The 26,010-nt window shown below is 44.0% G+C and overlaps 1 protein-coding gene across 1 annotated transcript in view; it reads right to left on the bottom strand.

Annotated features, from left to right (window-relative positions):
* Positions 1 to 4,277: 4,277 nt before the first annotated feature.
* Positions 4,278 to 26,010, bottom strand: part of LOC147605329 (DDT domain-containing protein PTM-like) — a 59,363-nt gene continuing 37,630 nt past the window's right edge. Inside the window, exons 6-9 of the mRNA XM_086793713.1 lie at positions 15,647 to 16,092; positions 15,470 to 15,498; positions 5,490 to 5,912; positions 4,278 to 5,234 (exon numbers count right to left, since the gene is read on the bottom strand). Coding sequence (XP_086649839.1) covers positions 4,951 to 5,234; positions 5,490 to 5,912; positions 15,470 to 15,498; positions 15,647 to 16,092 — 1,182 coding nt within the window. The 3' untranslated portion in view covers positions 4,278 to 4,950. The remainder of the gene's footprint in view (positions 5,235 to 5,489; positions 5,913 to 15,469; positions 15,499 to 15,646; positions 16,093 to 26,010) is intronic.

Raw genomic sequence — 26,010 nt, 5'->3', positions numbered from 1 at the left:
TCAAATGTGGTAAATAATGAATTTAGAATTATCTACCTTGCAATGTACTTTGAGATCTCTGTCGATGTCCATCGATTTCTCACGTCGAATATAATCATAGGCTTAATGTTCATGCTCGTTCGAGCTCTACAAGTAGTTCATATAAACTTGAGAATGACATGCATACGAAGAAGACGTGCTACAGAAAATGTATTGATTACAATGTTCATCTTCATTCAAGCACTTCAAGATGTTTAAATACGTGAATGGAATGACACACTTCTTTTAGAGTACATTGACAATGGACACGTGCAAGAAATCAAGAGGATATGGGTACCCAAGCATTCTAGCTTTAAGTAATCAAACGTACACAAGACCTAACACACTTTGAGCACACTCTCCAACCCCGCTATTCATGGGAGCTAAGCCAAAGTACAAATCTACAGTGGTAAGTGTCAAATATCTCGACTATAAATCTAAACGCACACAGAAGGCGATGCAGATCGACGGTCCTAGCTAGATGCTGACAATTATTGGTAGATTAGTGACTTGCTGTTGATTTGGTGGTGGTCAGCGATTTTGACAACGTTTGGTCTCCTTCTGACTTTGAATTGTCAACGAAATGAACGAGTTGAGGGCTTTTGGAATATATAATGACTCAGTCATATGGTCCTTGTGGTAATCTCGGCGGCGATCCGAACCTTTGAACGATCTGAAAGTTAGACAATCTGTGATCAGACGATCCGAAAATGAAAATCCAACGGTCCAAAAGGCCTAATGATCCGAAAGTGAGCTGACGATCTGAGGTGTAGGATTAACGATCTGAGACTTGGGATCGCCGGCAATTCAAGTGGTAAAGTTTGGGATTCGTAATCAAACTGGATTGCGATCTTGAAAGAGACGAACTGATCGGCCAAAGTGGTCCGGACCAAAGAATTGGGATCCGCGAAGAGCTATAGATTTTGGGATCGACCATCAAAAGTTTAGTGGATCCTAAAACTGAGATCACTAGTATTGATTCGGATCAGCCATCCAAACATGGCGCTACTGATTTTTATTTTTATTTTTATTTTTTTTTGGGATTTTCAGCCCTGGTTGGGTTTAGTGCAAGGATCTCAACATAATCAAGGTGCCTAATACATGTGTCTGTGCACATCTAAGGATGCACTTGGAAGCATAAAACATGCGATGCAAGAACACTCAGTGAGGGTCCATGGGTTGTTCCCGATATGAGGCTTTTGCCCTAGAAACTCCTTTTTATCAAACATGGAAAGGTTTCTCTTCCATCCTCCCCCCCATCATTTCCATGAATGTACATGAGTGGCTCTTGGAATCAAGGTTTCTCTTTAGTGATGTATGTGATCAGTGCATGACTTCCTCACTCCTCAACCTTGACTTGGACTAGACCTTTATTCCTACCATAGCCCATATAGGCAACTTAACTCGATAATTATCCTTACATGTCCAGCACAAGTGACTTGATTGTAAAGATATTGTGAATTATCGTGATGTTCTTAGGATATAGGCACTTTTTTGCTTTTCACAACCCAACTCTCGACTCTTATACCCTTGGCACGTTTTGGCCTTCGATGACTTGACATTTTAGCGGGTTACCCATCAGTCTTTTCTTTCTGCTTTGTGTCGCTATTGGGTAAGCAACTTCTTTTGTCATGAGATTCGACATGTAGTCAACAACATCCTCTTTACACGAACAAGGTGTTTGCCCATGTAAGAATTTAAGACTTACATGTTTGGGGACCATTCCCAGCAGGTAAGGTTTTCCACTGATGGGATTTGAGGTCTGTCCTTCAAGCTAGTTGTTGAAGGGAGGTCTTGAATTTATCTTTGGAGTTGTTCCATTTCTCCCTCTTGACATGGGGAAAAGCTATATTTATCTAATCTTGGGTAAAGTGAAATTGTCTATACTAATCCTTGGCATGATTAAAGTTATATTAAGAGTATTTTTTTTAAATCTAATATTAGTGTAGCTTTGAATACAAAAATCCCCTTTTTCTTATGATTTCATGTTTATGCTAATCTTTTCATGAAAGTGTGTAAATGATGATGCAAGATAGTTTCTTCACTAAGAGAAGCTAAGAATGTTAGTAGTTGTATATGAATCTTTCATTGAAGGTTATGACTTTTCAAACCTAGATTAGCATTGTTCAAAGAGATTAATCATAGATTCTAGTTTTTCTGTCAAGATTTAACATGTGCTTAAGTAAAAGTTTTTATCTAAGGTGGGTAGCTCTAAGTTTAGCTAGCCTCTTAGATTAACCTAGCCTAAGATAATATGGATGTTTAGTACTGATTTAATCTTGGTTTAGTTTGCCCACACATGATTACAACCATTCAACCTTGATAACTCACATTAGAAGTGAGAATGATGCTTTTGTCTAATCTTGATCATTACACACACTTGAGAGATGGTATAATTAGTTCTCACATGAGTTAATGTTACACTAGGAATCAATGTTAAATCAACCACACATAGAAGATGGCACTATTAAGTCTTTTATTTTTTCATGAGAAGCATGGATATTGTATTATATAATAAGAGTTATTGTAGTGTGTGGCAAGTCTCCCATTAATCACTAAAGTGTTGATAGTTGTACATTGTCTATGCTTAGGAGGGTAGTTGATTTAAGTCTCTTCTCTAAAAAGCATCCACATAGGTTGGTTTGATTTAACCTCTTCTTCAAGACTCAAATATATATCAGGTTTCACCTAGGAAGTGTCTATGAAGTGATTGCTTATAAATGAAGGATTAGGGGTAAATACTTGGAAACCAGCATAAAAAATAAATATTTGTAAGTCAAATAAGGGTGTGACTTAAATAAATCAAGGATAGGTTGCTTATTGTATCCCTTGAAGAACTATGGGATGAGTAGAAGGTGACTTTAGACAAACTAGAATAAAGCTACATGTAAAAAGAATCTTGTTTATATTAACATCTATTGGATGTTAATATAAACAAATCCATTGGATGATCCAAGTAAAACAGACGGTTGTCTAAATATGTAATGTCTAAAGCTTGTCTACAGTATGGAAAATTGAGCACCACACCAGGGTGTTTCTCCCTTAATTCATCAATCTATTTCCAATTCCATCTTCTTACCATGGGCATGAATGTAGGGTTACTGTGCATATATCTGGGTGCATGTAGCTGTTATTCTTGAGGAAAGGTTTCCTCCGTCTAGGTTCAGTACCATGACTTTGCTTATTCTGACATCAAGGGTGCTGCAAGCTTGTGGTACCCCCTTTGGTCTCTTCTAGATGTTTGTGCCTCCAACTTAAAGGAATCCTGTGATAGCCTTGCCTATCATCCTTACCTTGGAGCCCATGGATCACTCCCTGCTTGGCCATGACACCTACAAGGGCCGCCTTTGTTCAGTGAATTGTACCATTCTAAATCAATGCTGATGCTTTCCTCACATTGCTTTGGCCCCTTCCCCGTAGCCTCATGTTGAGCATGGGAAAACTTGCCTTAGCATGCACATTTCGAGCACCAAACTGCACCCATAGGTAGAAAAAAATGTGCCTCATTTAATTTAAGGATGTGCAAGCTCATTAGCAATGTCTAATCCCTAACGATGCAGCCTACACTGCCTTGCACCCATACATCCAATTTTTTATGCAAGGGTACATATATATCACTGGTACTATTGGTACATATTGTTGCTCCTAGCAATGCATACATACATCTCCAAGGGGCTGGTAACCAGGACAAAATGCAGACAGAACCACCCTGCACAAATCATGGGGTTTAGGACTCAGTCATAGGGTTGATCAAAGTTTATGTGTTAGTGTTCCCCCTTCTAACTTAATGTGCAAAGGAATGGCTTGAGATGATTTGTTACAGAGCAAAGCTAAACTAGACCTACGGATTCATTGACAATGAAACACCAAAGAGAACACAAACTTCGGGTATGTGCGTGTGGGTAAGTGCACGTGTCTCACATGCATGCATGCCTGTGAGTGCGTCTGAGACAGCAGAAAAAATGAGAAGCTAACAGAAGAATTTAGAAGCATATTTTGTCTATCCATCATTTCTTTCAAGGACCAAATGTCAAGCCTTACGCTTGCAAATTAAGACCAGTACTTTCCGTTCCAAATCTGCTCCTAGACTTGCCTACAGAAATAGAATTTGCAGATCACTAGAGGTAAACCCTGTTTCTTGTTCTCATGCAAAGTTTCATTAAAGAGTTGTAAAATTTATAGCGCTATAAAACATGCAAGGCTCCATAAACAGGTCTTTTACAAGACCAAAAATGAGTACTTAAGCATGCAAGGAGAAGGACCAGATAATTCATGGTTATTAGGTATATATTTTAAACACTGCCTTCTTGGATTGTAGGTTTGCAGACAGGAAACTTGACATGGAGGAAGTAGAGGTACTGCAAAAAGAAACCCACTCAAGGCCCTAAGTGAAGCAGAGTGGGAACAGAAGATTGAGGACAGTTCAGCAAATAGCTAGCAACCTCAATAGAATAGTCAGCCAGACGAGTACACTCGTAAGTACAACGCCATGCAAGGTGTCCATAAGCCTCTTGTTCTCATTTTGCACAATCATACACTGGGCATGGTGAATCATTTGCTCTTTGCCACATCCATGGATATGAGTATAAATGTGCTACGTTTCAGAACACAGCACGGACTAACTCATCACAATATATTAGCTCTCCCTTTGTCTTCAAATCAAGATGGCATTCATGTGAATGTGAGCTTTCTTGTAGAACTGGCATCATTGCAAGAGCCATTTGAGCATTCAAATGATGAAGGCGTTTGCAATGGTCTTATCATGTCAGGACTTTTGTGGCATGTTTCTTGCCTCCCCAGATCACCCCCCTCCCAGGGTTGATACAGTTCACAAGATGTATGCTGTGTCACTGCATCTTTATGCAAAGCAAAAGTGTATGAGATGTTGCCTGCAGGAAACCCATGCTTCGAATCAGCAGAATGAGGTGCCACTCAAGAGGGTGATAATGGCTGGTCCGTGAAATGGCTTTTAGGTTCATTTGCTCCCGAGAATCCCTCAGATAGCCCTATAATTTTGATCCCAAGCCTTCTATTTGGCATGTCCGGACCTCCTTTAGAGTCTAAACTATTTACCTGCTGATGAGTTGATGGATTCAATTGTTTCTTACTGTATGGGCAATCTGGGCGCCCTTTCTTCCGGCACTTGTGACATTTGAATCCGACAACTTCAGCAAAATTGTTGATTGAGACCTTCAGTGCATCTCCATGAAACCATACTGTGAAAAACAGCCACACAAACTAACAATCAGTCAATTATCCACAAACACATGCACAACTGCACCACACCAAGAGGACAAGCACATCCACACAAAGCACATGCACTATGCATGCGCACACCCACACACTCCAAGCATGTATGCACTCACACGTGCTCACGCATGCACATATGGACACGCATGCATCCGCATGCACACTCACACAGAAATTCAATCATGCTATGGTTTTTTAAAAAGAAAGGAAAAAGGCCATACATGGACAGTATTCGCAACGAACATATAGAAGGCTTCCATCATAGTATTTTGAGCAAAGGAAGCACTTTGGCCTGACCACAGAATCCAAATTGACTTGACCAGGAAGTACAAATTTATTTGACCTGACACCTTCTAGACCTGCCCTGTTTCTCCTCCAACTTATCCCAGCCATGGGACAATACTGCCTCTGGTTCTCTTTCAGCGAGCTTGATGCTGCATCACTCTTCTTATCAACCAGGTTGTTCTCACTCTTGGAGTCACGGCCCTTTCCACTTTCAAAAAAACCAGATGTTTCACCAGGGACTTGTTCCCTTTCCATATGGCCTTCTTCAACATGTTTGAAATGTGGTGTTTTCTGAGTTGAAACCTCTTTTCGATCAACGTGGCATTCCTTTGTGACAACACTGGACTCCGATAGTTTATCTGCAGCACATGATGCTAGTTCAATTGCATTCCTAAGACTTACATTACCGTACAAATCACTTCAAAGTCTAAAAAGAGGTGGTTAGAAACACAAAGTACAGTGTGATAAAAATGTTCTCAATCCTGCAAAGTGTTACATAACCTGAAAAGGAAAACTCTTCAACATTTCTTTACACGAGCATGCTTTTTCTAGGACCTCCCACTTCAGCCATATCAGCAGTCACCGCAGACTGACAGAGTGCCTAGAGTCAATAATGCAAGACCTGTCAATACTCTTCCACCAAGTTGGACGGTGATGATGCTCCCCAACCCTACCCACCCTCTCTCTGATATTATGGGCATCTCTCTCAAGTGGGAAGGAGATGATGTTGAGCAGACACCCACCTGTAAAGAGGAAACTTTGCCCACTGATTTCAATTGCCCATAATCATTCCATATAGATCCTTCAGAGTTTCCAAAGCTGACCCACTGTGTCATACAGGCAATCCACTCCAAGAAGGGACAGACATCTACCACAAGGTTGGGCAGCCATTTACACACTTCAGCTCCATTACTGTCATGTGCACATGTACATAGCTCATATCCAAGGCTAATCCCTGATGTGGCAGCAATTAAACAGATAGTTTAGGAGCTCAGGGCCAGACAAGCACAGAAGACAGTCCAGTGTTGGACAAGGACCCTGTCGGCCAGCTCTGAAGCATGTATGGAGCAGGTCAGCAGCATATAGCATTTATTGGGGATTATTTTCTGCTGGCCGTCAAGCAGGCGGCCAGTCTCTTGGACTTGTTTGGGCCTATAAAAGGCTAAGCCAAGCAATCACTTGAATTATCTCACTCCTTTATGGAGTAGGTCATAGAATAGGCTTTTGTTACTTTTTTTGGGAAGGCCAAAGGCCACAGACATTGTACCTTTTCTGTACTTTATGAATATACTGAAAATGCATCTCTCTCTCTCTCTCTCTCTCTCTCTCTCTCTCTCTCTCTGCTAATTGTTCTTGCATCAGGTGTTCCTATGCAGTGCTTAGGGCTGAAACAAGACTACCCAAAACTTCCACACGCCACAGTGGTATCAGAGCTTCAGGCTGATTCTGAGATATTGTTCCTGCCCAAGGCCAACCCACCCTTACTGCATCGTACATGAATGAAACCATTGCCCGTGTCTTGATCTTTCGGTGGTGTAGTGACCAGGCAACATTGTATCAGCATCAGGCTCAGCTATGCTAAGTGCTGTTGGTGTCCTAGAAGAAGTGCATAGGTCCAAGGAGAAAATGCAGCGTGTGTCAATGAACCCCAGAAGCTGGTTGGTGTTAGGCAAACCCAAGGGGAGAGTTTCCTGAAGGTTGGTAGCCCCTGAACACAAACATGAATCCTTCTTGTTGAAATTTGATCCCGGCACCCTTGGCTCCACCCCTTGGATGAACTTCATCCCTTGGAGTGCTCCATAAAAGCTTCTAGGGTAGCCCTAACTGACAAGGCAAGAAGGCAAGGGGACAAAGTGGAACACATGCACATATCTCTACATCAGACTTGGAGTGGATTCAGAGACCTAAGGCCAAGTTTCCAATGAAAAGGTTGCCAGGAAGGAAAGGATGACAGGTATGGGAAATCATATCATGTATGGAGACACGGAATGATGACAGTCATCCAATTTTAGCAGGAGGGGGTGTCATGTGCACACATGTACATGGCTCATATCCAAGGCTAATACCTGGTGGCAGCAATTAAACAGATAGTTTAGGGGCTCATGCCAAGGCCACCATGTCGACCAACTCTAAAGCATGTATGGAGCAAGTCAACAGAATATACCATTTATTGGGGATTTTCTGCTGGCCAACCAACAGTCGGCCAATTTCTTGGGCTTGTTTCGTGTCACCATTTGGCCACCCAACTGGTCCACCCATGCTTTTTCATTATGTGTATACATCGGACTGGCATCCATGGCAGTTGCATATGCCGGGGATTGATGCCACTTGATACTGTGGACTTGGCTTTCCGTTGAGACTTGTGCTTGTGTGTGCATGCCCGGAAATGCCTGGACAATTGGTGTTCCATTGGGTCTGCTACCTCATGTACTTGCCTCGAACACGTCTATTTTGGTATAGTCTCATGAACAGGGATTTTCCATACCAATGCTGCATTGCATAGCATCTTTATGTGCTTGCCTACAAATTGAATTTGCATGTTGTTTTCATGCTTGCCTGACCAATGTGTAGTTCCAGTAAAGGGGACACCAGCCCGTGAACCGTGCCTGTGAAACTGTCTGTTAACATGGTTATGTGGCATGTGACAGGTGGTAAGTATCGGTCAAAACCCAACCTTAGAATCTAGCATTAATTTATAAGTGAGTGTGTACACACTTTATTAAGTTTTGGGTGACCAAAACTCACTTATAAATTATGACTAGCCCTAGGTGCACAAAGCTCAATGCCCACCACCTAGACCTTATCCCATTTGTTCAAAGAGAGCAACCAGCGATGTGTCCATCCCAGCTTGCACCACAAGTCACTTTCCCTCTCTGCTTGACACCCAGGGTGGGCATCTCATCATCTCTCTCTTTCTTCTCTCTCTCTAGTAATTGACACTCTCCTTCATGAGGCTCTTTGGCTGTATTTTCTACACTTTCTCCTTCCCTACACCATATCCAAGCTTGCTAGTGTGATTTCCAAGCTTCCAAGAGTGTTTCCACGTAGTATTCAATCTCCTATACACTCCCAATGACTCAAATTCAGCAAAACAACCCTTATATTTGGTGTGACTTCTGGTCTTTTGGCTGAAACCCTAATTTCAACCTTCCTTTCTCAAGTGGAACCATAGGGGAAGCTTTCCCAGTGTTTCCTTCATCCACATGAAGACTTTTGTCACAAAGGATCGCCATAGATTGAAGATTTCAACACTCCAAACACTTCCATTGCGAAGACTTCCGCTGTCATCATCGACACTACTTGCAATTGGTAACCTTTAATGCTCAATTATGGAAGCAAGTAGTGTGCACATACCCTGTGTAGTGTTCTCTTGTCCTACATGCTCTTGCAGATTGTTCTACCATGTGTGGGATGAAAATTGGGTTCTTTGTGATGCATCTCCAAGCCCTTATGAGAAACAAAATTGCAGCATTTCTTCCGTCAAAATGTGACACTCTAATACCAATGTAACATGGGTGCTTACAGAAGCGTGATTAGAATTGATTGATTGCAATTAGCACCTAATCAAAGACTTAAACCCATGCACAACATTCTTCTTCGTGCTCAATACACAGTAGAGAGAGATGACCTAATCTACCATGTCTTACTAACATGAGGTATATACAATGCTAAATAGAGATACTTAATGGTAGCACTGCTCCTGAGCTCTCGATGACTCAATGATGACTAACTGATCATTGAACGAATATGACTAAGGCCTAGACTCTATTTCCAGTGTCTAATGTTGGTGAGTCGGCTACCAACCCTAATAATAATGTCCAACTAAGTGTGTTTACACAATAACCCAATAATTATGTCCACACTTGGCTACTCATTGGCTAAAAGCTTATAATTAATAGCCTAGGGCTAATAATGGCTAAAAGCTAATAAATAAAGAAGGAAAGCTTATAAATAAAGCAAGGGCCAATAATAGCCAGGTTATTGCTATATAAGTAGCCTTGGAAGCACTTATGAATTATTGAGGTATCCATGCAGTAGACAAGAGGGCTACCAAGGGTATGCATGACCTCATCGCCATGGAGCTGCAAGGTGGGTGGTTCGGCCATACAAGCTCACGGCAATCAGACCTCAGGCTTGGGGGTTTCGAGGCACTTAACCTACAATTGGGCGGTGAGTCGCTAGCCACAATCCATTGCAATCATGTGATACGTATGATGTTGGATCTATGGTTTCGGTTCTAGATCAGATGATCCTTAGGCGCGGTTTCTGGAGGCCTTAAAATGGTATCAGAGCATGGATCTGACAAGTGCTAGAACCCCAGCCATGGAGGATGTACAAGATAGTACCCTTGTGCAGGCTAAATTTGGCAAGAAAGCCATGGGACCTTAGCATGCATGTGCAAAGGTCACCAGAAAGGGAGAAAAGCACCTATGTTGCACATTGGACAATAGGCCATTTGTCCATGAAACCCTAGCTCTTTTGCCCTTGGTTGTTGTCTCAGGCATGAAGGTAATCATGATATCCTTTGAGGATCCATTTTTGTCCATGTTGTAATCATGAGACAAGGTACCAATAGGCTTGTTATCTCAACAAAGAACAGCCGGGTGATGGGTACGGTGGTCTTGTGTGCAACAAAGGGAAAACCATGGTGCCCATAAAGAGGTGACACAAGATGCGAATTAGGTGGCCTGTAGGTGACCTGCAGCAGCAGGCAGCCGGAGGGCAATAAGGCTTGCACATAGGTGGCCAAACCCTAGCATATAGAGCATCTGGGCAGTGTGGGCAAGGGGATAGGCAGGGCGCACATGGCGGGTGGGCAGCGCGGATTGGCTAGACTGGTCGTGTAGGTGATCTGGACAGCGAGTAAAGAATCAGACGCAGGGTAAAGGGCTGCGTAAATGCATGGTTGCACACACCTGGTGGGCCATGTGGAAGAAGGAAGGCTAAAAGAGGTGTGAATAAAAAAACGGGAAAGCGGACTTTATTTTAAGCCCCAGCTTTTCAAAAAGCACAAAACTAATGCAAGGGTGCTTTTTTACACTCAATGCTCCAATAAATTCAGTCTCACCCTTCTCCTTGGCTCATACATACAGGTTGTGCAAGATCTATGTACGCCATCTACAAGCTCTTGGCCTCCGAAAGCTGCAACTTCACTTAAACCCTCTCATCCACCCTAAAAGCTTTTCTCCTAACCTTTCACTTCCATAACCCATCCCCTTTCTGTCACTGCTTTTCTCCAAGTTAGCACGCACATTTTGTGTGAACCAGAGATATATGGAGTCAGTGTGTAGTAATTCCGTGAAGACACCCAACAGTAACGATGTGGAGTCGGTTGGCAATGACGACTTTGAGCAAGTGAAGCCATTGGAATGGCTAGGATTTTACCCGCCACCAGCAGTAAGGCTAGAAGATAAATAGGAGCGCGTTGTCCAAGATCCCTTGAGGGAGGATTGTGTCGAGCCCAAGGTTGATGGGTGCTCCATGCCTTCACATTGGTGGGTCCAAGAATGTCTCATTAGTCTTGACTTCACTGACCCTAATTTGTGATGCTTATTTTCAAGTACTTTTTTGTAAAACCCCTAATTAACAATTTTTTGAGGTCTTTGCCGAACTGTGATGGAAGTTAATTTGTTGCATGCTCTTACTCTTCCACATGAGTGGAGAGTTCTTTTCAAAACGGTGGAGAGAGCATATCTAGTTTTACCATGAACCCTTCATAGCCACTAGTTGGTAGGTGGCAAGTGGCATGCCATCTTATCCGAAGTTGGCATAACCCAGGATAGGGTGCCAAGTTAGGATGTCTTGTGGTGATAGTCATAATCTGAGTTAGGCCATCTTGTGGTGATGGTCATAATCCAAGATGCCTAGGGCGAGGTTTCTGGATGGCTTACAAACAGCCAGTTGGGCTGACTACGGAAGCCAGGGAGAAGGATTCAGTGTGAACATGGTGGTATCTTTCATCCTTGACTTTGCATGGAGTAGGTTGACCCTCCAATTGACCTAAGGTTTGACCTTGGTGTTCAGAGAGGATTTCAATTGCTTCAAGGCCGGTTCTAGGGGGGAAAGTTGGCCATTCCACCTATGATCATGCTTAACATGGGTTTTATGTGGGGTGTGCTCTGGACCTCTGGTGGTGTGGGATGCATAGTGTATATATATATACCTAGATGAATCCAAGAACGTGCCCAAATTCACCTTTTAGGAACGTACATGTTATATACTCATGGTAGTCAATCCACAAGACTATATAACTATCAACTCCATTATGCATAGTATGGACTAGATACTACGACATCCCCACTAACGTCATCAGTGCCCAATAGTGGGTGTAGAACTCTGTATCAAGATATGCTCTCACACATGCACTCCACACACACACACACACACACACACACACATAAGAGCATATATTCACACAAAGCTTTTCATACTAAGTTTCTGTCAAACCTCCGGAGATGCAGAGTAGACTCGGCCATAATGAAGCCTAGCACCAAGGGAAGTAGCAAATAGAAAGAATTAGTATAACAAATAAGTAGTTGATAGGGTAAATGCACCGCTAAAGATAGAAAGAATAAGCACAATATCAACTCACCACAACTCGGACGAAAACTTCACAATATGAAATCTGCATGTCCGCTAATACGACTGAATTATATACCTAAATCAACATGCAGAGTGTATTCCCATCTCCTGAGGCTTTGCAGGTTTCTTGTCAAGGACATACCATGCTTTCGCATAGTTACCCTCTGATAACTATGAGGAGCGGTGCTAGTCTGTGAGTGACAACCACATAAGGGACCACCTTGGTTGTCTGAGCATTGGCATGACACTCGGAGGGTGACAAGTTTTATAATTCATCACACACTCTCACGATGGCCGACTAATATCGATGCATGAGGAAGCCTTGGAATTGTACAAAAGAGAGATGAGAAGTTTGGATCTTCTCCATCTTAGACTGAATCTCTAGACCAGTTGACGGTTCGACCGTTGATACTCCAAGGTGGGCGGAATTCCACGGGGTTATTTTGATTCCATGACTTTGGAGTCATATGGACTTTCCACCCATTCAATGGGGTTTATCCCATGGACTGTTAGGGGTGGAATATGTTATAACCATTGTCATTCACGATCTCTATTAATGGGGTGTGTGGACCTTTGGTAACCTTAAGTTCATTCCAATTTGGTGGGGTGAAAAGTAGTTGAAAGCCCTATGTTGTCTTCAGGTTGTTCGAGGACATGGGACATACGCAAAAATTTGCTTGCCCTAAAGTAGACATGAGTATCTATTGGTTATGTGTGAAAATACAATCTCCATTCACTCTTAGATGAGAATTGGAGGCACTAAACCTACGGTTGGGTGGTGAATCACTAGCTACAATCTATCGTTGTCATGCAATGCGTACGATGTCGAGCCTATGAAACCTCATTAGGGTTTCGGTTCTAGGTCAGATGATTCTTCGGCGTGGTCTGTGGAGACCTTACACATACTAACCAAGCCAAGCAATAGCGCCCCAAGTAATGTATAGTGCCTCTCATCAATCTACCTATAAACTCAGTTATAGAGCTCTGAATCCTCTAAGCAACTTTGCAGCCCCAAATACAATGTTAACAGTACACTCTTAGAAGGTATCGAACATCTAGATTCTGGGGCAAGATGGGTCTGCACCATAGATAGCTCTCAATTAATTAACAAGAAGTCCACCATGTGAAAACAGCCAGAAGAAATGGGATATCTGGTTCCTCCTATAGTGCCAAAGTTGATGCCAAAATCTCTTCCGAAACAATGGAGAGCTCAAGATCCTATGAGCAACTTTGCAACCCCAAATATAATGTTGTACAGTCTCAAAAGCTATCAAACATAGGGCAAGATGGGTCTGCACCACAATTAGCTCTCCAATGATTAATAGGAAATCCGCCATGTAAAAACAGTCATAAGAAATGGGATATCAGGTCCCTCCTACAAGAGTGCCAAAGTAGATGAAAATTGTTGGAGGTGGCAATTCGCGTAGATACTCTCAGGTTGTCACATGATTGAAAGTTGTGGTGGATTATCCCATATGCAAGAGCATGGGAAGTCGAAGAGCCATATATAGGGTGTGGTGGCACCTTGTCATAGACATCTCCTCCCGCCGGGTTTTTGGGGGGAGCAACAGCTGGGAGATGGGGACGTTGCTCAGTGCCCTAGGGTGGTGTGTGTGCTTTTGCTGCGTTACTCTGACATGGTATCAGAGTTCGGGTTTGTGTGGTCATGGGCGGTCCTAGCCTCTGTTGATCGAGGTGCTCGAATTGAAGGAGGGTGTGGGAGGTGGCAATTCCCATAGCTACTCTCAAGTTGTTGTATGACTGGAAGTGGTGGTGGATTAGCCCATATGCAAGAGCATGGGAAGTCAAAGAGCCATATATAGGATGCAGTGGCACCTTGTCATAGATATCTCCTCCGGCCAGGTTTTTGGGGGGGGGGGGAACCGTTGGGAGATGGGAGCCCAACCACCGGCGTTGCTCAATGCCCTGGGGTGGTGTGCGTGCTGCTGCTGCATGACTCTGACAAAAATCTTGTTTAAATCAATGGAGCAATCCCAAAGCTTTCCCAATGTGACCTCAGGGTAGGAATCCTCTGAACCTGCCCAAGTAGCAGCAATATGGCATTCAGTTCAGTGTGAAGAGTTGGCTGCATCAATCCACTCCTAGTCACCACAATCCCAATGAAGAAATTTGATGGGGCATCCACCATACAACCAAAGGCACTGGCTAATACATTTCCAATAATCTCTTGGCCCTAATCATGCATAAGCAGCCTACAAACCTAAATCAGTCAAATGCTTGATTAATTGTTTCAATTGAACATAACCTTGTATAGAGCTACGCACAAAGGTCTTTCCTTCTTCTACTAACCTCCCAACCATTGACCAAGCCCCCTTTTACCATGCATGATTTCTCTTGCCTCTTACGGAGATCCCACTATTCGAGCACTAACTGCCCAATTCTTGCCATGTGGCCAATTATTACTCTAAGGCTTGAACCGTTGAGCATTTCATGTTAATCCATCAATTAATACCTTTGGCACCCCCCATAGGCATCGCATTCCATCTTTGCCTACCCTTTCCCTAGCAGATTAAGGGAGCATAACCTGCCGTCATGTGCCAATTCCAACTCTCTTCAAAAAGGGCAGTCACACATCTTTCAGAATGCGACACATCTTTCGCTGCTTCTAGTAAAGTGCTATTTCTAGGGATGGCACAATCTTTTCTCTTTACATCGGCCACCTGAAGCCCTCTAGACTCAAGATGTACATACCCGACCCAAGGAATCCAGTTATTGATGAGCATTAAGTTGGATTTCCCTGACCTTATCCTTACAAAGGCTCACTCAGATTGAAGCTCGTGTTTCAATGTCTTCGCACACGAAAAAAATAGCAGCATTCACAGCCATGTCACTCATGAAAGCAGGGTTGTCCCAAACTTTTGAAACATGAACAATACAAGTTTCAAACAACTTTCAAAAGTTTCCATCCTGGGTGAGGTGCTTTATACGCCTGTTCAAGTGTACAAGATGTTTTCAGGGGCCAAGGGGTAAGGTCAACAAGTGTGCAGAAAACTTCATGGAGGTAGTTTAAATTGTCAAAAGGAGGGAGTTTGGAAAACCTCATAGGAGAGTAGGTTTCGTATATACACTGGATGAGGTTTCAAAAATACTGAATGTCCCATTTGATATGCAAGGCTTCAAACGAAATAAGGTGTTAGAAATAGGTTCCATAACAACCATGCATGTAAGATGTAAGATCACTAGAGCACACCAATTTCCATCACATCATATTCTGGATTAGAACAACCTTGTTCAAATAAATTCAAAGTAGCTGAAAATGTAAAGTCAGCAGGCCTTGATACGTGTACATTCAACCAAAAATAAGGAATGCTACCTTGGCACATTTGAGACTGTCCCTTGCAGCTGCAAAAAACGACACGATTATTTAAGTTTAACAAAGGTTATGCATGCAAGTCTACAACAATTAAGATATCTTTGGCCTGCATGCATGAGGAATCCCTTAATTTTTAAAAGCTTGGTTTTCGCATCATAAACTTGTATTGATTCATACCTTGCAAGAGCCTTTGTTTTACATATCTTGATTGATGAAGGCACTTCCTGTGGACGGACTAACCTGGACCTCAACCAAAGCTTCTCTAATGAGCCTTTTTTGGGACCTTTAAGTGACTTAATGGACCATTTTTTGGATACTACTGAGCTATGATGGTTGTTCTGCCGCTTCACCCGAAGCCTCTCTTCAAAATCTCTCAAAAGTGAAAGTGGCATCTGTGTCTCAGTCACCCACACCTTTTTTGGATCTGCACTTAGGACAGACTTAAGCAATTTCGGTCTGTATTCATTTGTTTCGGAATCAACCAAATACATGGGTACACCACCTTTCCACTCCTTAGCATATACAATGGAAGCCTTAGCAGCTGCTTGACTTTGACATGTATCAATGGAAATATTTTTTGAGCACAAGTCATCCCATCGGATGTAAGCATCCAGGCAGCGGACCTGTAAGATAACAGCATAATCAAACTTCTTCTGGCTGGAGTCTGAGACAAAGCTAAGTACACTAATTGATATGAATCTCAGACACAGACGATTTCATAATGTGTGCCCAATGTTTGCTTTCTAACTATACCAATGACAAGTTCAACTTATTTTCCCAAGCTTTAAAAAAAACCAAAGTGCGACCTTTACTCCTTGTGCCAAATGCTTGTTCTATAGATGCCGTTTGCTCCTCCCCTCACTTTTTCACCTTGTGTCCCAAACCCAACATATTTGCAACCAAACATAACTTGCTACCAATCCATAGCTGTCAAAATGTCCCAACAGCAACCCCGCAAACATTTTGAAAACGGAAGAAACGTAAAACAAAAATGCATTTCATCATGCCATGTCCTCGGGTTAGTTGTCACAAGTAGGGGACGGGACGCGGAACAACAATAATAGACCAACGCTTCAAATGCCACATACAGAGCATGAAAATACAGAGGAAGAACCATATAACAGAAAGACACCACACTGAGCCGGAACAGCCGGCCGCGTAGGAACTTCTTTATTGATAGAGAAGCTTTTACAAGATACCAAGGTGCGGGTGCAATCAGTACCGGATTTCCCACAAAGCATCAGCACAACTCTTGCCCAGATCTCAATCTAGAGCCAAAATATAAACACGGCACCAAAAGCCATCCAAAAACTGTCTCAAAACAGCCCCATGAATTCAGCTCTTAATCAATCCATAAAACAGCCCAGTATGGAGCCCAAAACAGCCCTGAATTCCGTGCCAAATCAGCCCCAAAACTGAGCCTCAAATCAGCCCTAGAAGAGAGCTTCAAATCTGTCCCTAATTCATCCAAAACAGTCCACGAAAAAGCCTCAACCTCAGCCCCAAGATCAGCCAGATCTGCAAGAGAAAAGAGGTCTTCTGACACCACACATGTGAGCCTGTACGGCTGTAAAACTGTCGTATCTCTGCTGAAGTCAAATGCTGCTGTACTGAAGCTCTGTACAGCCAGAGTAAGGCAGCCCAACTGCTGTACCTGCTGTTTGTACGGACAGCACAAGAAAACACAACCAATCTGCTGTACGGCCTGCACACAGCCACCCTCAGCACCTGTACGGCCAGCACAAGGAGAGAGAGACTGTATGGCCCCCCAAAGAGAGAGAGGGAGACTGCCTTCCTTGAGGATGGGAGCGCATGCCTCAAAAAAGATGCCCCACCCCTTTTTTAATGAAGTCGACTAGCTATATGAAGTGCTTTTTTCCCCTTTTTGCCTAGAATAGCTTATTTTGCCAAAAATATTAGCTTTTCTTGGCTTGTACTCCAAGTTTTAGCCCAAAAATATCAGCTTTATGCTTTTCCAAAGCTTATTGGCCAAGTTTCATCTAGGCGCCTCCTTCTGTCCACCTTTCCATGCCCAAAATAATAATTATGTCCAGCCCGTTTTTTAATGATGTGCTAACACATCGACTTATAAATATTATAAGTCACTTTGATGAATAAAATCACATGCTGCTCATGCTGTATGGCCATCTTTCAGGCCAAACCATGCCAATAAAATGCTGTAGCTTTCTTCTGTGGAAAATCCCCGTTCACACCTTGGTTCCGCTCAGTGTGTGAAACATTGGTCAAGACTGGTGTATAGCTTGGCCCTACCGCTAAGCTACCTACGCCTAGGCTACTGTAAGATCCCTGTCCCCACCGTGCAACAAATTCAGGGGTGCTAGCAGCGGAAGTAGCACTTCTTGTGCGGGGCAGGGTCCCACACTCGGGGCTTTGCCCACGGATATCCGGACAAGAGACTAATCCATCGGTTTTTGCAAAACCGAACCCGGAAAAACTTCCTTTGCCCGGAAAGCACGGGCGATTCCACCAGGATAACTTTTCCCTAACGTAGTCAAAAGCCTTAACTAACTGAGCTCATCTGACCGAACCCGTAAGTCCCATAGTCAGATCAGGGAAAAAGACTGTACTTGGATCATAGAGACCAACGCTTTTCTCCTCATTGAGAGGCACAGCCGTTGATTCTTTTCGATAGAACAATTTTTGTCCGGAATTTACTTCATCTATCAAACTAAACAGAAATTGAGCCTCGATTTATGGATCCATCAATCCAGCCTAACCCCATCCAGTCCCATGGGTTAGCCAACTGCCCAACCACTGTAGTGATGGGATCCAATTAGGAATTTGGTTAGGTTTTGTCCCGGGTACCAGGGAAAAGAGGTGACATTAGTTGTGTTCCATAGATAGGCACCAAGGTGGTTAGAAATGTTAGGCACGATATGTACAGTAATACATGTTCGATACAACTACAAAAAGTACTTATAGGATAGGGTGTGTTAAGTATGCCACTCTTTTTCTAGTTTGAGTAGTATAAATATAAAATATGTTGTATTGAGAACAATTGTGTACACAAAATGTGTGGAGGCTGCATGGGAAAGCATATGGGACGCAAGGATAAGGCATAGGGACCACCAAATAAGGTCTAGGACAAACACGAACTTCAAAACTTGTATGGAATCTTGTGCATTTTGTGCAATGTACAAAACACCTGTATGGTATGTGTGCCGTACACCGGTACACAACGCGCCATATGGATCACATGGCTGAGTACAGAGTGCAACTATTATAGCTACACAAGTGTGATCAAGGTGTCGTGCAAGGTTTTGGTAGGACATTATCCCATAGTTGCATGCAACAGAAACGGATGATGTCTCTCCAACACAAATGGCCTAAAACTAGGAAACGAAAACGGCTAGGAAATGGCAGGTCTTTAACATTATATGGTAGATGTAAATAGAAATGATGAAAAAAGTTAAGAGATAGAGTAGAAACTTGAGATGGATCATAATTTAAAAGAGATTACAAGAAAAATCAAGAAAAATCAACACTTAGCAGAGAGAAAGTGGGGGAAAATCCTTACATGAGATTAGGAAACAGGAAATGGAAACGGAAATGGCTCCTCCAACGAAACAGAGTTTCCGCAATTTTGACTAGGAAACAGTCGTTTCCTGTTACTATGAATTATCCTAAGGCCAATTGCATGCCATGTGGCATTGTAACCAATGTGACTACTCCTAATGCCAACTCACTTTTCAATTTTGTTGTCAAAGGCATTCCTAGGGGCTAGCTAGCAAAGTGGGACACAAATGTCTCAATAGAGTTGGCAACAGCACCGCCAAGGCAAAAATGTGAGAACGGGGACGACAACTATGGTGGCCCCACCATAGTTTCATGCAATGGAAAAGGCAATGGCAATGGCCAACCTCCAGGAAACGACAACAACTGAAAACTAGGGATAGGAAACGGAATTTCAGTAAATTTTGGGAAAATATATATATAATTAAGGAAGACATTCCGGAGGCAATATAAAATTGAGGGACCTTTTTTTTAAGAAAAGTAAAATTAGGAAGGATTTCCTAAATTTGAGGAAAACTATTTGGGAAGAATATTAAAGTGGGGGGAAATATGAGCTACTATACAATCCACCTCCTCCTGCAAGTCACCATCTACCACTTACATGGCTTTGCTACAAGTCCCTTGGGAAAGCGCTTCCTCAACTGTAGGAGGCTCTTGTCTCGAATGATCAAAGCATAGTTTACCTGTAAAGGCTCCTCTGACTGACGAACGCAAGAACTAGAATGTTCCTGCCTACTGCCATCATCTGGCAAGCCATCCACCATGTGGTCTTGGAAAGCCTGCCACCGCAGTGTATCCACACTCACGTGGTCGTGACGAAACTGCAACACATCACCTAATTGAGAACCTGTAAGAGAGAGTGCAGAGAGTTTGTAGATCCCATTCTCCACTCCGCTTTCCCATACAACCTGGCATGTCGCTTTGTGCCGGAGAGCAACAAAATGCTCATCAAACTCCACCCATACACCAGTCTTGCAAACCTCATGCACTGACAACAGATGAAAACCAAGGGATGGGACAAAAAGAACCTCAGAGGAATGCTTCCCTCCTCTGCCATCGGGAACGATCTCTAACCTTCCCTCACTGTGAATAGGGATAGTGGACTTGCCACCAATCAGGATGTGACCGAGTGCCTTCGAAGATCCTGTAATAACTCTCAGGAGGGAGTCATGTGCCTAGAAGCACCACTGTCTAGAATCCAGTCCCAAGTGCCCCTAGCAGTAAGTCCAACCGCCTCCCTGCTCGAAGAAGAAAAAACACCGGTGTCCATAATCTCCAAGTGCACAAAAGCTGGAGTCTTCACGGTTACTACTAAGGAATTTGCACCCTTCTCGATGCTGCGCTTAGGACATTTCCTCCAATAGTGGCCTTTCTCACCACAATTATTACAGGTCCTCTTTGCCTTCAAGGCGTCACGATCCAAGTCGGGCTCCTGCTCTCTTGTGAAGACTTCCCTTTGCCCTTACTGTGGCCTTGCGACCGCTGGCCAGTCAAGGCCTCAGAACCTCCGCCCTGTGGAGGGTTCATAAAATGCTCTTCCTCGTCCAAGACCATAGGCACAAGCTCCTCCTTTCTCACCACAACTGTTACAGGTCTTCTTTGCCTTCAAGGCGTCACGATCCAAGTCAGGCTCCTACTCTCTTGTGAAGACTTCCCTTTGCCCTTACTGCAGCCTTGTGACCACTCGCCAGTCAAGGCCTCAGAATCTCCGCCCTGTGGAGGGTTCGTAAAAAAAATGTTCTTCCTGGTCCAAGACCATAGGCACAAGCTCCTCCAATGTGATGGGGTTGAGAGCCTGCCACTAGTGATCAAAGAAGAGTAGAAAGCTGAGTATTGAGAGGTCAAATGAGATAGCAAAGTGATGGCCATGTCCTCTGAAGATATCTCCTTCCCACCCTGAAGAACCTTTTGCTGAAGAGCCTACAACTTGTTGATGTGCTCCCGCATCGTCGAAGACTTTGCAGGATCCATCACCCACATTTGCACTTCCAAGGAGATCCGCTTCATGGGTGATACCCAGTTATACAGAGAAGCCAAATGCTACCAAATCCCTCTGGCCAGCATCATATGTTTGATATGATTAATCACCTGTGGTGTGCAATTAAGGAAGATGAAAGAACGCACATGGGCATTGACATGATCCCACAACTGTGCCTGAGCCTCTTGTTCTTTCCGAGTAGAGGGTAAAAGCTCCCCGTCCTCCAACTCTGGCCATGGAACACCAACAATAATGAAATCAACCAAATCATAAGACTCCAATACAAACTTCATCAAAACTCATCATAACCTTCCAAATGCCATAGTTGGTCCCGTCCAGCTGTCGATCCACCAAGAACGTGGGGAGAGTAGGCATCTACACATGCTTCTCAGCCATCTCAAGCAAGTTTGCCATCTCGGGGGGTTACTTTGGCCTTGTGAAGGGAGGGTGGGTCGGAAAAAAAATGAAGAGGAGGCGGCAAGTAATATGCAAGGTGGTTGTCCAACGGTGATGGCTGCCTTCTACCCGATCTCCAAGTCCTGAACAGCCCAAGAGATCTCCAATCAGCACCAAAAACCAGCAGTCCCGCAAGTTCTTCAAATCTCCTGCAAGCTCTCCAAGGTCTTCAAGAAATCAACATTCCCGTAAGCTCTCCAATATCTCCAAGCTTCACACCACCTGAGGCTCTGATACCATGTCGGAATACGCAGCGGATATGAGACAGGAAACTGAGAGCACACGCAGCAAGACTACACTGAAGACAAGCATACGCAGGAGAGAACCACCAGCCTGAATCTAAACGTAGAACTGAGTGTAGAAGAGCAAACACAGAAGAGAGAGAGAGAGAGAGAGAGAGAGAAGTTGTATAAACTTTGCTATATACAAGATCCGGTACAATAAAATGAAGTGGGGGTAGAAGTGATATTTATACCACCCCCCTATGCTGGTCGGCCAACCAAAAGACAGCCGATTGGCTGCTGGACAAGTCCACGACTGCATACAACAAGCACTCGGCCAACAAGGGAGCAGTCGGCCAGGTACAAGGCTCCAAGTCGGCCAGTACAACAGCCCGACCAATAAAAGTGAAAAAAATACATACAAAAATAGGGAAAAATGGGTAAGCATCTAAATGGGCAGGCACACCCAGAACACTGGCCCTAGAGGCTGGTGTGTAATGTACAGACAAGAGATGACTGCTAACAACAGCAAAGTGATGGCCATGTCCTCTGAAGATATCTCCTTCCCAACCTAAAGAACCTCCTGCTGAAGAGCCTCCAACTTGTTGATGTGCTCCCGCATCGTTGAAGACTTTGCAGGATTCATCACTCGCATCTGCACTTCCAAGGAGATCTACTTCATGGGTGATACCCTGTTATACAGAGAAGCCAAGTGCTGCCAAATCCCTCTGGCCAACGTCATGTGTTTGATATGATTAATCACCTGGGGTGTGCAATTAAGGAAGATGAAAGAACGCGCACAGGCATTGACACGATCCCATAACTATGCCTGAGCCTCCCGTTCTTTTCTAGTAGAGGGTAAAAGCTCCCTGTCCTCCAACTCTGGCCGTGGAACACCAACCACGATGAAATCAACCAAGTCATAAGACTCCAAGACAGACTCCATCATTACCTTCTAGATGCCATAATTGGTCCCATCCAACTATCCATCCACCGGAAATGTGGGGAGAGTGGGGATCTTCACGTGCTTCTCAGCCATCTCAAGCAAATCAGCCATCTCAAGGGTTCACAAGGTCTTGTGAATGGAGGGTGGAAGGGAAATAAAATGAAGAAGAGACTACCAACACTATGCAAGGTGGCTGTCCGGCCGTGATGGCCGCCTTCTATCCGTTCTCCAAGTCCCGAACAGGCCAAGAAATCTCCAATCAGCACCAAAAAACAACAAACCCTCAAGCTGCCATTGTCTCCAAGCTTCAAGCCACCTAGGGCTCTAATACCATGTCGGAATGCACATCGGAAAATGAGACAACTGCTGTGAGAAACAAAACGCAGAAGTGTAGAGAGAGAGAGAAGATGTATAAACTCTACTATATACACAAAGATCCAGTACAAAAAGAAGTGTGGGGGCAAGGGTGGTATTTATACCACCCTAGGCTGCTGGTCGGCCAACCCAAAAACAGCCGACTGGGTGCACACACGTCCACGACAAAGAAAAAGATCAATCGGCCAGCAAAAGACATGGTCGGCCAGAAGAAAATACAGTCGGCCAAGACCAGATCAAGTTGGCCAACACCAAACAGTCACCACGACCAAAAAACAGGGAGAAAAAAATGGGAAAAACTGGGGCGGGCACACCCACAACAAAGGCCCTCCTGAGTAAAATGTACAGACAAGAGATGACTGCTAACATGAGCTTAGCTGTTTTGGGACCCTTGCTGATACACCACACCTAGGAACAATGTTCCAAATCAGGGCTTTTCTTGGAGCTATGACCCTAGGAGTGGAAATACTTTTAAAAAGATCCTCCTTTCTTCACTTTTCCCTACGTAATAGTACACACGAGATAAACTTCAAACTCAAAGACAAGGGCCTTTTCACCTCCTTCCTCCAACATTGTGCGACACATCTATGTAACCTACATAGTAGCAATGAAACATGTTTCATACACTGGGAGTAACAGGGGGTAGAGAGAGATACAGGTTCTCAGGCAACCGAGCACCTAGACCTGACCGTAGACGACTCTGCTGTGCTAGAGAGTGGAAGACCATTGGCCCACGCTAGGGCCATCAGCCGACTACTAGAGCTTAGCGACACCGCCGTGCACGCCAAGCTGGCAGAGTACAGGAGGATTCGAATTCTGTCACAGGACCGTTTCAAGCATTTATTGCAGCACCCACCCGTCGGCAATGGGCCCCCTCCAGTCACTGCGAGGGTGCCTCCAGCCCCTTCGGTTTGGCAGTCGTTACCCCGGTTCTCAATTTCAAATGAGGCCACCTGGCTCCATTGAACCCCCGGCGAGCCCCTCCCAGCACCCTCCCTCTCCGATAGATCACTCCCAACCGCTCCCATCTCCCTCTTCTCCGCGCCCCACCCCCCCCCCACCCCCAAAAAAAATCCTCCATCCTCACCTCCGACTCTTCCCACAACACCTCGGGAGACGTTTCCGGTTGCTTCCAGAGGCTAGAAACCAACCGTCCTTTGAAGGACAGGAGTCACACCGGAATGGGAGTGCAAACCACACCCCCCCCCCCCCCCCAAAAAAAAAAACCACCTTTTTTTCCTTGGTTAAATCTCTTTTTTACCAAAAGGAAAAGCTCTGGTACCACTGTAGCATGCAGAAGCTCTGGGTACAGCCCTAAGCACTGGGATAGGAGTAGCAGGATTAGTTTGATCCACCATGGTAAAGGAAGTGTGAGATTAGAGAAGAGGTAAATAGGGTAGATGAGAGGTCTTGACAAAGCAAAGCATCGCGTTGCAAAAAAGGAGGAGGGCATTGAGTTATATGAGCCCCTCGCACACTGATATGAGGAGGGAGGTGGAAAGAGTGCTTATGTAGAGGGAAAGAAAACCGGGTATGAGACTTTTGGTTTTAAAAAAGAGACGAAACTTGGCTTATTTCTTTTAAAAAAAGCATACATGAATTTGATAATAGATGTAGAGACGACACCAGATGGGGTCCTTAATTACCCACTGAAGCCCCCACCCCCTGCAAGCAGGAGTATTTTCTTTATTTCTTCTTCTGGAGAACTGTAAACAAGCTGAACTGTGTCCACAAGATTGAGCAGACAAACTGATTGACCTACCGCCAAACGCAACGACAAAGCAACCAAACGCTAGGCAGAACTGTGCATAAGCTTTAGGCGACTTTCAAGCTATCTTCAAGAGAAATACACTGGCCCGAGACTGAGGGAAGGTGTGCTGAATACTCCTGAAAGAGACTGAGCTTCTTTGCCTTGGGCTGTGTAACTTGGTTGAACACAATGCTAATCAATACACTTAAATACACTAAGATTTGATGGACACTTGTTCAAATACAAGAAGTAAATTGCTGAATTGACAAGAGACACACAATGAGCCGGAACGGCCCACCCCTCCCTCAAATAAAGTATATTGATCTTGGGAGAATCAAGTACATAGTGTCATGGGCATTTCTGACCAGATTTCCATACCAATGCATATGAATACAGTATTGCAAACAAGTGGTTGTCGATGTAGACTTGCAACCCACACTACCCTCTCAAGTGCCCATGTTCCCTACCATCTGCTTTCTATTGTTCCACCAACACATGGTAGCAACAATCTGCAAGAGAGCACGTAGGACAAGAGAACACTACACAGGGTATGTGATCTTGTAATCCGGTTCCTCCCTCCTGCTACTTGCTCCCATATTTAAGCATAAAAGCTTACCAATAGCAAGTAGAGTCAATGACAGCGGAAGTCTTCGCGATGGAAGTCCTTGGAGTGTTGAGATCTTTGTATTGTCGCCTTTCTTCGTGACAAAAGTCTTCAAGAGGATGAAGGGAACCTTGGGAAAGCTTCCCCTATGGTTCAACTTGAGAAAGGAAGGCTGAAATTAGTTTTCAGCAAAAAGACCAGAAATTACACCAAAAATGAGAGCTGTTTTGCTGAATTTCAGTCATTGGGAGTGAGTAGAAGAGTGATTAGCACTTGGAAACACTCTTGGAAGCTTGGAAAACACCCTAGCAAGTTGGGTATGGCTATGGAGAGCTTGGAAATGGAGAGAAATGGTGGAAAAACAGAGTTTTTAGCCTCCAAAAATCATCATGAAGAGAAAACACGAATTTTCTCTTAATAAGTAAGTGAATTGGGGTCCAATCAGGTGAAGGGACATGGAGAGATGCCCATTTATGAGTAAAAGGGGAGGATCGGGTCCTGGACATTGAGTCTTGTCTGCCTCGGGACTTCAGTGAGTGTGAACTTGAAAGCGGTCATAATTTATAAGTGACTTTTGGGCACCCAAACTTTAATGAAGTGGAAACGCACTCACTTATAAATATTGGCCAAGTCCTAAAGGCTATTTGACCCTAGATTGGGTAATACTTACCACCTGT

The sequence above is a fragment of the Cibotium barometz genome, chromosome 60 (genome assembly GCF_041138505.1).
Source record: "Cibotium barometz isolate CiBa-2024 chromosome 60, ASM4113850v1, whole genome shotgun sequence".
Lineage (NCBI taxonomy): Eukaryota > Viridiplantae > Streptophyta > Polypodiopsida > Cyatheales > Cibotiaceae > Cibotium > Cibotium barometz.
Note: the sequence above shows the minus strand (reverse complement) of the source record. Positions and strands in the feature narration are given on the sequence as shown.